The 12,720-nt window shown below is 42.4% G+C and overlaps 1 protein-coding gene across 1 annotated transcript in view; it reads right to left on the bottom strand.

Moving 5' to 3' along the window:
- LOC135939659 (titin-like) overlaps positions 1 to 12,720 on the bottom strand; it is a 129,067-nt gene that overhangs the window by 9,576 nt on the left and 106,771 nt on the right. The window contains exons 118-138 of the mRNA XM_065484147.1: positions 11,447 to 11,579; positions 11,208 to 11,387; positions 10,623 to 10,885; positions 10,184 to 10,453; positions 9,873 to 10,099; positions 9,390 to 9,699; positions 9,167 to 9,324; positions 8,979 to 9,114; positions 8,562 to 8,864; positions 7,913 to 8,473; positions 7,634 to 7,684; positions 6,864 to 7,166; positions 6,572 to 6,777; positions 6,406 to 6,505; positions 6,087 to 6,188; positions 5,835 to 6,029; positions 5,239 to 5,444; positions 4,918 to 5,017; positions 2,636 to 2,813; positions 2,338 to 2,492; positions 27 to 161 (exon numbers count right to left, since the gene is read on the bottom strand). Of these exons, the coding sequence (XP_065340219.1) occupies positions 27 to 161; positions 2,338 to 2,492; positions 2,636 to 2,813; positions 4,918 to 5,017; positions 5,239 to 5,444; positions 5,835 to 6,029; positions 6,087 to 6,188; positions 6,406 to 6,505; positions 6,572 to 6,777; positions 6,864 to 7,166; positions 7,634 to 7,684; positions 7,913 to 8,473; positions 8,562 to 8,864; positions 8,979 to 9,114; positions 9,167 to 9,324; positions 9,390 to 9,699; positions 9,873 to 10,099; positions 10,184 to 10,453; positions 10,623 to 10,885; positions 11,208 to 11,387; positions 11,447 to 11,579 (4,272 nt within the window). The remainder of the gene's footprint in view (positions 1 to 26; positions 162 to 2,337; positions 2,493 to 2,635; positions 2,814 to 4,917; positions 5,018 to 5,238; positions 5,445 to 5,834; positions 6,030 to 6,086; positions 6,189 to 6,405; positions 6,506 to 6,571; positions 6,778 to 6,863; positions 7,167 to 7,633; positions 7,685 to 7,912; positions 8,474 to 8,561; positions 8,865 to 8,978; positions 9,115 to 9,166; positions 9,325 to 9,389; positions 9,700 to 9,872; positions 10,100 to 10,183; positions 10,454 to 10,622; positions 10,886 to 11,207; positions 11,388 to 11,446; positions 11,580 to 12,720) is intronic.

Raw genomic sequence — 12,720 nt, forward strand, 5'->3', positions numbered from 1 at the left:
TTTTAGAAAAATTTAATGATGCTGACCTGTGAGTGGGGTACCTCCGTCATATTCTGGCGGCTTCCAACGCACTGTGATGACATCAGGCTGGTGGTACTGAAGCAAATACTCGTCGGTGGGTGGCAGGACCACGTCTGGTCGGCCCGGTGGACCTGGCACCGCTGCAATCGAAAAACGAACGCTGTCAATGATATTTTTGTCATGACGTGTGGATGGATCTGTGCTCTAGAGTCTGTAATTATCATTTGTTGACAGTATGATAGTCTCTAAATTAAAATTTGAGAATATTATGACATTAATCGCAGAATGCTACTATTTTTAAAAAGTTGTTTTTGAATGGATTCATTTGAAAAATGTAATAATATTTTAAGATATCAAACTATCATAATAGGTTTATCTGACATTAGAAATTAGGCAGTAAGATGAGTTAGTCGCGTTTCATATATTGATTGCAATTTTGTCGCCATGCATGATTCTTGGGGAAATTGGTCTTTGCCAAAAATCCCCCAATTCCTCACGGCGAAAAGCTGAGGTGACCCAGGTATCTGAGTGTTTCTCCGTAAATTTTTTCCAATCGAATTATATCTTTATTAAATTTAATTTGATTGTGTTAAGAAGAATGGCTTTTTAATTAAAAACTGCTGGAGGACAAGTTGTGTGGTTGATAAGAGATTTAATCGCTTTGGCAGAATGCGCCAAGCGAGTTGGCAGACGAGCGTGTTTATTATTTCGGCAACGGTGGCGGTTTCAAAAGCAAATCGGTGCAAGACGGATGCCATTGGCGTGAGTCGGGCCAGAGGCAAGAAAGTGATAAAGACACTACTTGAGGAAATAATATTGCACGATTGTCTGGGTGCGCGAGAGTGCGAACGCGAGCGAGAGAGAGGGCCGGTTGGGCGGGCGGGAGGCTTTGTTCCGAGAATAGAGAGCTGGGTCGGAAATAGCCGGCCGTCGGCCGCACGTCGGCGGTGCAGGCGGCCGGCCGGCGCCCCGGAGGCGGCCACTTACTTGCTGAGCGCGGCACGTGCTGCCATTTGTTGATCGGCGGGCCTCGGCTCACGGTGTTGCCCATGATTAGCGCGAGCCAGCGGAGCGGTCCATCGTGCCGAAGCGGCGGCCACCGAGCCTGCACTGGCCACTGGCCCAGCACAGCGAACGGCCCCCGATTTAGAACACCGCCCCGAGCGCGCCAACGCCATCTCGGCCCTCCGGACGCCACCCGACCGTCCCGGATCGCCGCCCGTCGCGGCGCGTAGGCAACCGCCGCCGCGTCCGGCACGCACCGGTTGCCGCATTGCCAAACTCGCAGGCGCTACCTTTATTTCGCCTCACTCGTCCTTCCATTGGCTACGCCCGAAAAATCAACCTTTGAGTTATCTCTATATAAATGTTCTGCATTCCAATAACGCTGAATAACCGATTAATTTTACTTGACAGTTTTTTACTTCCTCTATTTTTTTATGTCTGATTCTTGTGGTATTTCATCAAAATAAAAAGAAAGCGAAGACAAAGACACCATTAAACACACATAATCAAAGATTGTAAAAACAGTCCTGTTTCAGTGCGTCCCTTAACTCACAGAACATATTGTCCCAATTAAAATAGAAAAATATTCATTGCCAATGAAAAAATGCTGTATTTTTACTCTCGGAGACTGATAATTGCTGTTCAGAGTCTCTAGAGTATTTTGACAGTAAAATTGAGAGTTCCGTGTCCGTATTGTAAGCAGCGTTAAAATATTTTTGTCTGATTGTCATTAAAAAATTGAGCCCTTCCTGTCTTACTTACGCAGATGACCATCTGTTTTTTAATGAAGATACAAGCGGAATCGTATTTTTTTCATTACTTTATATCTATGATACCAATTGTGAGTCTTAAAGCCAAAATTTTATTTCTTATTTCTTCAAGAATGTTTTAGGAGACTTTCCTGCTAAGTGCGTTTCAAATGGCGAGCACTGTCTCCATCTCAGAAATCTTATTCTATTTTATAGCAAGAAGTGTCCCCGTTGAATAGATCTCGTTGAGAGAAATCTAATTCTGCTATGAGAAAAAATGGTTCACTGCAGTAAGGTTTCGAGAAAATTGCCAAAATCTAATTTCGCAGCCCCAGTAAATCATCAACCATTTTCAATTATTGCCCACTATCCATCCTTTTTAAAATATTGACACACCATTCTTCTGACAACAATGTGTTCTAACATTCCAAAGCTTTCAAATTCTGTAATATCTTTGGATTGTAACCAATTTTTAATTTTGATTGTTTAAATCTCAAGGCCAAATTCATTTAGTTAGTTCTCAACTTAGCCCTAACGATTTCACTTTTTTCCCTGTCTCTACCTATGGTTTCGTTCACCCTGAGGAATTTCTTGAGCGTGAGAGCTTCGCTGCAGCCAACTTCATTTTCTGCTGTGATGCGGAAGTTGCACAGAATGTCCTGCGGTAGGTTGTTAATGATGATTCCTGTCTCGTCCGCCTCCAGCTCCTCGCGTCGCCTGAAATGGCACACTTTAACGACTCCCGCATGCGAGTAGCCACACCCTTCAGATCCGCGTCGAAAACCTAAACATACAAACCTGCCCCTCGCAACTAAAACACAAATCCTCCATTACCAGGGAGGCTTTCGCTCAAGCTTTACTTTATAACGTCTTTGGAACCGCAGTCCTTTGTCGGGTGCATGATGATCTCGACGATGTACTTGAGGATGGGGCTGCCTCCGTCCATCGCTGGAGGATCCCAGTCCAGTTCCACCGAGCTCTCAGTCACCTCGCCGATTACGACTGGGCCGATTGGCCTGCCCGGCACTTCCGGGCAGCCTGGCGAAAAGCCTCAATTTTACCCGAAATCTTATACCATCAACGATTTTTTTTCTGTTGAGTTCGGTCAATTTTAAACGATCGAAACAAATTGATTTAAATTATATGATTTGATATTTCTATAAGAGAAAATTCATCTGCGTCCGTGATACTTTCAAAAATGATTAATCAGTTTCCGTGCTCAAGTTATTAGTTTCTTTCAGTCTCGATTTTAGTCAAGTGTCCTATAACTTTCTATTTCCTCAAGTTCTATGAAGAGTTTGCAAAATTTAACTGTCCCAATCAGTTTAAAATTATGAAGTCTCGTTTTGCACCACTGAGCAAGGCATCGCGACTTGATTCAACTATACGTTCACTCTTAAGACTTTGCTGCCTTGCCCAGTGGTTTGAACAAAGAGGGTTTGTAGGAGGTATCGTGCATACAAATGACTACACAGCTGCGTTTGTTGTTTCTCATGAACATTTATTGAATGAAACGAACAACAGGCCCCATGGAGAAACCGCTGAGTCGCGGGCGAGAAAAGCAGCCGATTTCGATTGAGATAGAGAGAGCACCTACTTTGATCGCCTTTCCCGCCGCGATTCAGCAGCGACTCCCCGCCGTTTCGTGGCTGAAGGTTTTTTCTTTGTATCATAAGTGGAGTTTTCGCTTGGGAACCGTCGCTGTACTTTGAGACTCTTTAAAACTGTTTGAAAACACAAAAGCTGAACAACTCTTCAAGCAATAGTCTATCCTCACGTATATGTACAGTAAAATACAAAACTAGAAGCGCGCAGGGGAGGGGACAATGAACAGTAGAAAAAGACTAAGCCGCGGACATTTCGCCTCTGGTTTGCACAGGATTGAACAGTTGGTCGGTTTCCTCAGAGGTGAAACCTGCCGGCTTAGTTCGAGTGATTTTTTTAATCTCATCTACGGACAAACACAGTTGTAAGAAAATGTACATCGCATCGCCGACCGATTTGTTCGCAAGGTCGTGCGATCTTTATCTTTTTACGTGATTTTTTTCGTTTACTTGAAGAGTTTTCGAGCGTAGTGCCAGATTTTAAAGAAGTACTCGTCCCTCTTAAGAAGAGACCCCTTGGCGTATGATTCGATATCGGCATCCATTCCGGCCTCGCGCATCCAGGAAGTGGTGGTCTCGGTGGTCAGACTCAGCGAGGGCGCGTCCCGATCGAAATCGCCCTCACGCAATCCCCAATCCAACAGATCCGAGTCTGCGTACCAAACAAATACACAACACTTCAGTATGCTGATTGATTGACCCCACTCCAAATATTTTCTCTAAAAGAAATGCAAGTTCTCTTCGGCGAATTTTGAAACACAAAAAAATCTGAACAGCCCGAGCAAGTTTTTTTTTTTAATTTAAGCTTGAAATAAATTATAATTTTTCTCACATATTCAAGAACTGCAGTCTTTTTTGATTCAAGAATAATTTAAAGGGGGTAAAACTCGCGAACGAATCGTTTGACCATTGCAAACCGTCTAGTCATTTTTCAAATTTTAATTTGCGGCCGTAAAACACGAGTTATTTTTTTAATTAACAGAATGTGATGCTTGCAAATGACCAGATGGTGTGTTTTGACCAAAAAATCATGTAAACCGAAACATTGATTCAAGTTGAGCATGCATCACAGTAATTAGAAACCGCAAACAAACGATTTAACTATTATTTAAGGCTTGTTATACGATTACACCAAATGAGATAAAAACAGGAAATTTTGTGACGTTCTCTCGAGCATTTATTTATCTCTTACTTTATCACCTGACAAATGAAAATAAAATCCTGAACTGATTTTTCGGTTTTCAAAAGGATGCGGTTGTTAATGTGATTTAGAATCATTGCAGTGGATTTCGGCAGTTAGTCATATATCGCGCGCGCCATGCGAGTTATTAACACAAAAAGTCGCGGGCAAGTAAAATGCGGTCTCCTGAGAAGATTCGGGGAAGTTCAAAAAGTACTGGGCAAGCTTGTCATAATCGCGAGTGAACAAAACTGACTGTTTTAAATTAGTGTTTCGCATGCCTTGCTGCAGCAGCAGCAAAACCATTAGCTCGCGAATATCTTCTTAAATCAAATAGGAAAAAAACAAGGTTTCTCACCGGCTGGTCTGAGTACTTTAACTGGCTCCTCAGACTCCAAGGGTTCACTCAGGCCGACCTCGTTTCGCGCGAAAATGCGCAGCATGTAGTCGTGTCCCTCCTGTAACAATTGGATTATTTTTTTTACTTTAAAAAATAATTATAAATTTAATGTGGCCTTTAAAAAAACAAGAGTAGGTTGACAACTACATTGAACTTTCTAAATTTATTAGACTTTAAAAATTGTAAAATAACATTTAAAAAAATACTAGTAAATCAGAAAATCTTCCGTTGAAATTTAATTTAATATAAGATCATGGCAGACATATGTCATTTTCATACCTGAAGGTCTTTAATGTTGAGTTTCTGGACGTCGGCCTTAACCCTGCCGACCTCCATCCACATAGTCTTGCGCGCTTCCTTGACTACAATCGTGTAGCCCTCGATGGGCGCGCCGCCGTCGCTCTCTGGAATGCCCCAGGCCACGGTGATGGTGTGCGGGCCCAGGATTCGCACCTCCAGTGGCGCGGTCGGCGGTGAAGGTGGAGCTGAAAGCAATCTCAGGTTAATGCTGAGCCCTTGACCGTGGTATATCGCACACAAAACTGAGTGAATTAAGGGACACAGTAACATTGCACAAGAAAGACAAGGGGATCACGAAACAGAAACGTTTTACCGAGTTGCTGGAAAATTCTTTAAACTTTTCATGAGTTTGATTAGATTTCTGTCAATGGCACCAAAATATGAATTTTTCTTGCTTTGTGAAAGATGCTGTAATTCTTGAAACAATATTCAGTTTAAAGTTAGGAACATTTATATAATTATTCATGAATTGAGAAAACTAATTAGCTTGGCATCGCAAATTTCCCTTCAATTTTGCTTCGAGAATCTTTTCACACAAGAAAAACTCTTGGTTTCATCACTTATTTGATACTTACACGCATGCGTTTTGAGCTGCACTAGACCAGTTTCAGATGGCTCGCTCAGGCCTATCGCATTTTCGGCGTACACTCGGAAGTAGTACTCAGACTTTTCCTTCAGGTTCAAGATGCAGTACTGCGTGACAGAAGGCTCCAAGGTGATCACCTTCTCCCACGACTGGCTGCTTGAAATCCGTTTTTCGATGATATAGCCTAACGAAAATACAGTTTCAAGTATTGATATTTTCATTATATTATTTGTGGAAATACCTGTAACTTCAGAGCCACCAGAGCTTGTTGGTGGTGACCACTGCAAGGTAACGCTGCGACTAGTAACATCGACCACGCTGAGTTTTGGACTTGAGGGTGGAGCTGATGAAAAAAAATTAATAAAATTTAGCATGACTGAAAAATTGGGCCAATCATATTTTAAAAGAAGTTAATCTTTATCTTTAAAAATCAAAATTAACGACATTTCAACTTTTTCTGCTCTCTATGGAAAATATAAAATATTTTTATAAAATGAAAGTTCTAAATGATACAAATAGAATCGTTTTTTAATATTTTTGCTAAGAGAGTTGTCACTTACTTATTCTTTTGCCGATTGTGATGATTTCGTCTGGTGCAAATGGAGAACTAGTGCCAGCCTCATTCCGCGCTGTGATGCGGAAATTGTAGGATGTGTTGAGCTGCATGATAGATTTCACATTATATTCATTTTATATTATTATAAAAATAAAAATTTCCACACACACCTTTAGTGACGTGACTTCAATGTGTGTTGTTTCAGAAGAGGTGTTGCCGACCTTCTGCCATGCCTTCTTAGCGACCTCCTTGCGTTCCACAAGGTATTCGATGATCGGCGAGCCGCCGTCAGACTCAGGTTGGTGCCATTTTATTGTTACAGATGTGTCTGTCATACCGGAAATATCCAGCGGGCCTCGCGGTGCCGATGGTGGTTCTAAAAGAATCGTTTTAAGAATAAATTAGCAAATCACCGTTAAGGTCTATTTTATGTAAAATTTAGCTAGCAAATAAAAAAATTACCGAATTGGCTCTTGACAACGATGGTCTCGCTCTCAAGTGCCTCAGAGGTGCCCACGGGGTTGGCCGCGGTCACCCTGAACATGTACTCGGACCCTTCTCTCAATTTCTGAATGGCGTACGAGTTGATGTCGCCCTCGACGTCCGCCACTTTCATCCAGACCATCTTTTGCACGTCGCATTTTTCCACGGAGTACTTTGAAATTTCTAGGCCGCCGTCGTCGGCTGGCGGCTTCCACTCGATTGTGACCGACTCTTTCTGGATTTTCTTGACCACGAGTGGACCTTCCGGCTTGCTTGGTTTGTCTGCAATTGAAAGGATTTTTAGTCGTTTGTCAGCGTTGCTTTTTGGGTTGGCCCGTTGAGTTCGACTCAGGAACTTATCCAACGGAAGGGTGCAGAAAATCGCACACACCTTGCATCGAGACGCGTTCGATTTTGCGATCAGAACGCGTCTAAAGAAATATATTTGAGATGGTGGGGTCAAGCTCGATGGAGGACTAGAACTTCAAAGGGGTTTTACAGATGAAGAGATGAAAAGAAAGAAAAGAGACGAACACAATATAGATTGCAAAAGAAAGGGGTTCGTGTAAAAACGGAAACAACTATGTTGTGTTTGCAGGGGAAAATGAAAGTGCGGGACGCCTAGAGTGCGGACAAACTTCCATAACACTTGATAACGCAACACAACGGATAAAAGGGTTTCGACTTTTTTTGTATTGGTCAACAACTTGCAAACATAACAGATATACACGATAATCGAACTTAATTACCGATCGGCTCCTGACTAGGAGATCTAGACTTGCTCAAACGCAAGGTATCATCTGCGATTGGAGATGGAGTCGATTATTAAAGAGCAATTCATTGCGTTGGCCAAAATTAAATTCTTACCAGGTGCATAAGGTACCCACATAATTTTTTTCTTGAAAGTGCTTTCGACGTTTTATAGAGCCAAATGAATTCAAAATATATTTTGTAAAATTTTAAATCCGTCAGGCCGCACATTTTGAAGAAAATTTTTATGGGGGCAAGAACCGCAAATGGACACGTACCAATAACCCACAGATTGAGATCAAGCGAGGTAGTTCCCGCTGCGTTGGTGGCCGAAACCTGGTACAAGCCGGTGTCGTCCCTGGCCAGGGTGTAAATGGCAATGGTGGTCGACTCCTCGTCCACATACAGACTGCACTTCTTGGTCGACTCGATTTTGCGTCCGTCCTTGCTCCAAACGATCTCAGGCCGTGGGAATCCAGAGAATTTGACCTCCAGCTTCCATTGGTTGTTGACTCTCTGTTTCTGGTTAATCTGCGACTCATCAACTAGCACCAGGCGCGGCTTTTCCTGCACCAGCAGCACGCAGCTGGTCTCTGCGATGCCCGCGGAGTTGTTGGCCTGGCACGTGAACTTGGCGCCAGAGCCCTTCTCCACCTGGCTGATGACGTATTTGGCGATGCGGTTCTCGTAGCTCATGCTCTTGGCCCTAAACGGCTTGCCGTCGCGCAGCCACTTGATTTCTGGCTCAGGCACGCCACCGATGACACACGAAAGGGTCACAGTCGCGCCTAGACCGGATACGATGTCAACCAGCGGCTGCTGAATTACCGGAGGCTCGGCTGTGGAGGACCATAGTTTTAATTAGTTTTGGGAATCTACTTCTGCAAGAAATTTATATTCTTCAATGTAAATTGTTTTATCGCTAACCTGCGACAGGTGCTGCGACCTTGATGTACTTGGTCACTCCAGACGGGGGGCTTTTGCCAACTATGTTGACCGCTGTGACACGGAACATGTAGTCGACATTGTGTTTCAATCCAAGCACCTTGTGTGTTGTTTCTGCGATGGTGGCGTCCACCTTGGTCCAGCTCAGTTCAGTGCGGTCATGGTACTCAAGGATATAGTTGCTTATGGTGGCATTGCCGTCCGACTCTGGCGCGCGCCAGTGCACAGTAATGCTTTCATTAGTGGCCTCAATCAGCTCTGGTGTTCCTGGTTGACTTGGAGGCTCTATAATTTAATTCAATTTTTTATATTAAATCTTTGAGTGAAATTACTGTAGGAAAGAAATCGGTTTAGCCCGACACATTTAACGAAAACTTTTATTTAAGTTCTTGTGCTTACGCATAATGATGAGTTTGAACTCGGCAGAAGCTTCACCGCAGTTGTTTTTCAGTTTCAGTGTCAGGTCTCCACAGTCTTGCTCTTCAACGCTTGTGATTGTCAGGCTTGCCGACGCCTCCTCCATGGTTTGCGCGATCTGAGGGATTTTTGTGTTTACATAAATTTCTTTGTTATTCAAAAATACTTACTCTCTTTGATGGCTTAATGATTTTTCCATTAATGGTCCATTCAAACTGAGGCTGAGGAATGGCGGAGTACTTGATGTTAACATTGACATTTTCGCCCTTTCGCAGACGGTATTCTTTTTGCACGTCATCGATGTTCAGTTTTGGAGCGGATTCAATAACTGGAATGGTTAAATTAGAATTAATTAGAAAAAGGATCTTATTTTAAATTTTATTAACTGCTTACTTTCGACTTTGAGTTTGGAGGACGTCTTGACGTTGACAGCCACGCAGGTGTAATCCGCTTGGTCGTCCATTGTGACTTTCTTCATGATCATCTGTCTCAAGCCCCCATCGGCGGTGAAAATTATTTTGTCAGAGGCACCAATCGGCTTTCCATTCTTTAGCCAGTTGACTTCAACACCCGGCTGCGACAGCTCCACGGTGAAAATGGCATCTGTGTTCTGAGGCGTCAGGGTCACTTCAGGGAGTTTCGTCAGGAACTCCACCGCTGGCTCTTCGACCTTCAGTGTCGCCTTCGACGTTTGTTCTCCAACCTGTGATGCGTTTTTTATTTTTAAATTGAGCAAAAACCATGGACTACATTCCCTGTTTTAATATAATATTTATTTTTAAAGGTTAAAACATGATTTACGTGAAATGTATGTTTTCATTTTTTTTTAAAGAGAAATCCATTCTTAATAAAGTCAGGAATCAGCTGTTTAATTACCTGGCAAGAGTATTCTCCAGCGTCCTCAGGTAAAGAATTGTAGACCATCAGGCGCTGTCTTTTGCCGTCAATGGCCAGCTGCACATGCTCTGAAAATTGGAGTTCTGTGCCGTCCTTGAACCAGCGTACCAGGGCATCACCCTTAGTCAGCTCGATTTCGAAAGTGGCGCGCTCGCCCTTTGCGATGGTCACATTCTTCATCGTGCCTATGATTTCAGGCGGTAGCTCTGCAAGAGGAACATGTCAAAATGAGTACAAATTAATGAAATTTTCCCGGAAATCTTATTTTTTTTTTGCATTGCAAAACCTACCTACTACAGTGACCTCAGCGGTGCACTCATGCTCTCCAAGGGCACACGTGTACTCGCCCTCATCGTGGACGGAAACAGCCCTGATGAGCAATTTGTGAACCTTTCCTTCGCGTTCAAAGTCAAAGCGTTCGTCTCCGTGCTGCAGCTCTTCGCCATCCTTATGCCAAGTGACTTTGGCGTTCTCTGAGGAGACTTCCACCTCCAAAAAGGCAACGTCTCGCTCCTTCACCTCCATGTCGTTCAACTTTTTGACAAATTCTGGTCCTGACTCTGCAAATTACAGTTTTAAATATTTGATTTCTATATTATTTTTGTTATTTCTGAATCGCTAAATATTTAAATAGTTAAATTTATTTTTTTGTAGGAGGTTCAAATCCAAATTGTGACGCTGCGGAGAACAAATCGTACCAACCAATAATAGTAAAAAACACGTATTTACCTTTCATTGTGATGGTGGCCTGAGTGAACTGATCGTTGACAGTGCACTTGTATAGGCCGACGTCTTCTTTTTCGATCTTCTTGATGATCAAAACGTGTTTCTTATTTTCCGAGTAGAGTTCGTATTTGGTTGTGTTTGTGTCGCGGTACAGCTCACGGTTCTCAAAGTACCACTTTGTAGTGGTTGCTTGCGAGGTATGGCACTCAAGTTTGACGACGCCGCCTTCTTCAACGTCGACAGACTCAAGTTTCTTGGTGAATTTTCTGGAAATTCAATTTAAATTGTTCCAATCAATAATCGCTGATTTAATTATCCCCCATTCCCGACTACTTTCAACTTTTTTAAATATTATTATTTTAAGCGAACTAGGATCAATTTTGAATATAAATTAAACTTCTGAAACAATTATTTTTATATTTTTTAAATTTCAATATGTTTTAATGTTAAAAAAAGTAATAATTATTAAATTGATTTTACAATGGCTAATCCCATAGACAGTTAACAATGAATGAAAAGATAGTAAAATTCGCCTCATATTTGGATTTTTCATTTTTCAAAGTAAAAAAAAACTTGTCTGAAACTTACACATCAGCGCCGACAATTGTGACACGTGCTCCGTGAGAAGCCTTGCCAATCGAGTTAGTCGCAAAGCACGTGTAGTCACCCTCTTCGGTGCCGTCGGCGCCGCATTTAATTTCCAAAGCAATATCTTCTCCATCGTATGTTTCTCTGATAATTTTCGAGCTCTTCAGCTTCTTGTTATTCCTGCAATTTAATGGTAGTGTAAAAATGTGCTTTTGGACCGGTCGAGAGGCTATATTTACTTGAACCATGCTATTTCCGGTTGAGGGTTGCCGGTGACCTTGGCAGCCAGACGGATAACTCCATTTGGAGCTACTCTCTGCTCCTCAAAGCGTTGGATGAACAGCGGTGGCTCAGGTTTGAGCTCAACAATTTCTGTTGGTTAAAATTCCATCAGCATTTTTCTACCAAAAAGGAGTAAAATTAACACATCCAAAAAACTTGCGTGTTGTGAACAAATTGAGAGATTTATAAAACTTTTTAAAATGCATCAGCTTTCTCTGCTATGACGGTGAGCTAACAGGACAGAAAATATGGAAATGAAATGGAATTTTGCTAAGTTATATTATTTATCTTCTCAATTTTTAAAAATACCTTCACTTCCAACTAACGCCGTAATAAAAGTTAATGTCTATTTCGTGATTTTTGCTCAGTTTGAATATTGATATTATGGAAGTTGAGGCTAGCTCGAAAAATTGCATAAAGAACTGCAATATATGATTCCATTTATTCCCATTTATTTATCGGGCTACCTAGTGAAATAGGCGGAATTTAAATCGAGATTTTTCTAAAAAGCGACGCGTTTTTCTCTCTCTCTCTCTCTCTCTCTCTCTCTCTCTCTCTCTCTCTTTCTTATGAGTTGAAATAATACTCACATTTGTTGGCTCCATGGATGTGTAAGTAAATCCAGGAATCACATAACTATTTCTGCGCTCATGCAATTTTCGTGCACATGCTGGAAGCTAAGTCAGTGAGTTTGAAGCGGTGCCATAGTGGCGGACGATGCTGGCGAAAAAGAGGCCAGTCGCCAACTGAGGATGGATGCGGGTGATCCGAGCCGAGGGGCTGCGACTAAATTTAACTCGGCGCGTCGGGACGAGAGAAAGAGTCTTGTTTTTGCCACACGGCACGCGCATATGCATGAAATCCGAGCGCCTTCAAAATGAAACGCCGCCCGCCGACCACAAATAAGAATTTTTAGATTCGACTGCTACTTATAGATCTGCAGGCGATTGAAGCTCTTTTTCACGCAGTTCCTTGTGTTGCTGACGACCCCATTTCAACCCTTCACCCGCACACCAGCTTGTGCACGAAAATAGATGAGTCGCTTCAAACTCCACACCTTCCAAGCGTGAAATTTTTATTGACTGGAGCTCAGCCACGGACGTTTTAAATTAGAGCCTAATTTTCTTTGAGCACCCTATTAAAGTTGGCATCCTGCTAGCTCTGAACTCCGTTTATTGGAATCACGTATTAATTTAACCTGCTGCTGATTGCTTCGTTATTCTTTACATAT

The sequence above is a fragment of the Cloeon dipterum genome, chromosome 3, assembly GCF_949628265.1.
Source record: "Cloeon dipterum chromosome 3, ieCloDipt1.1, whole genome shotgun sequence".
In the NCBI taxonomy this organism is placed as follows: Eukaryota; Metazoa; Arthropoda; class Insecta; order Ephemeroptera; family Baetidae; genus Cloeon; species Cloeon dipterum.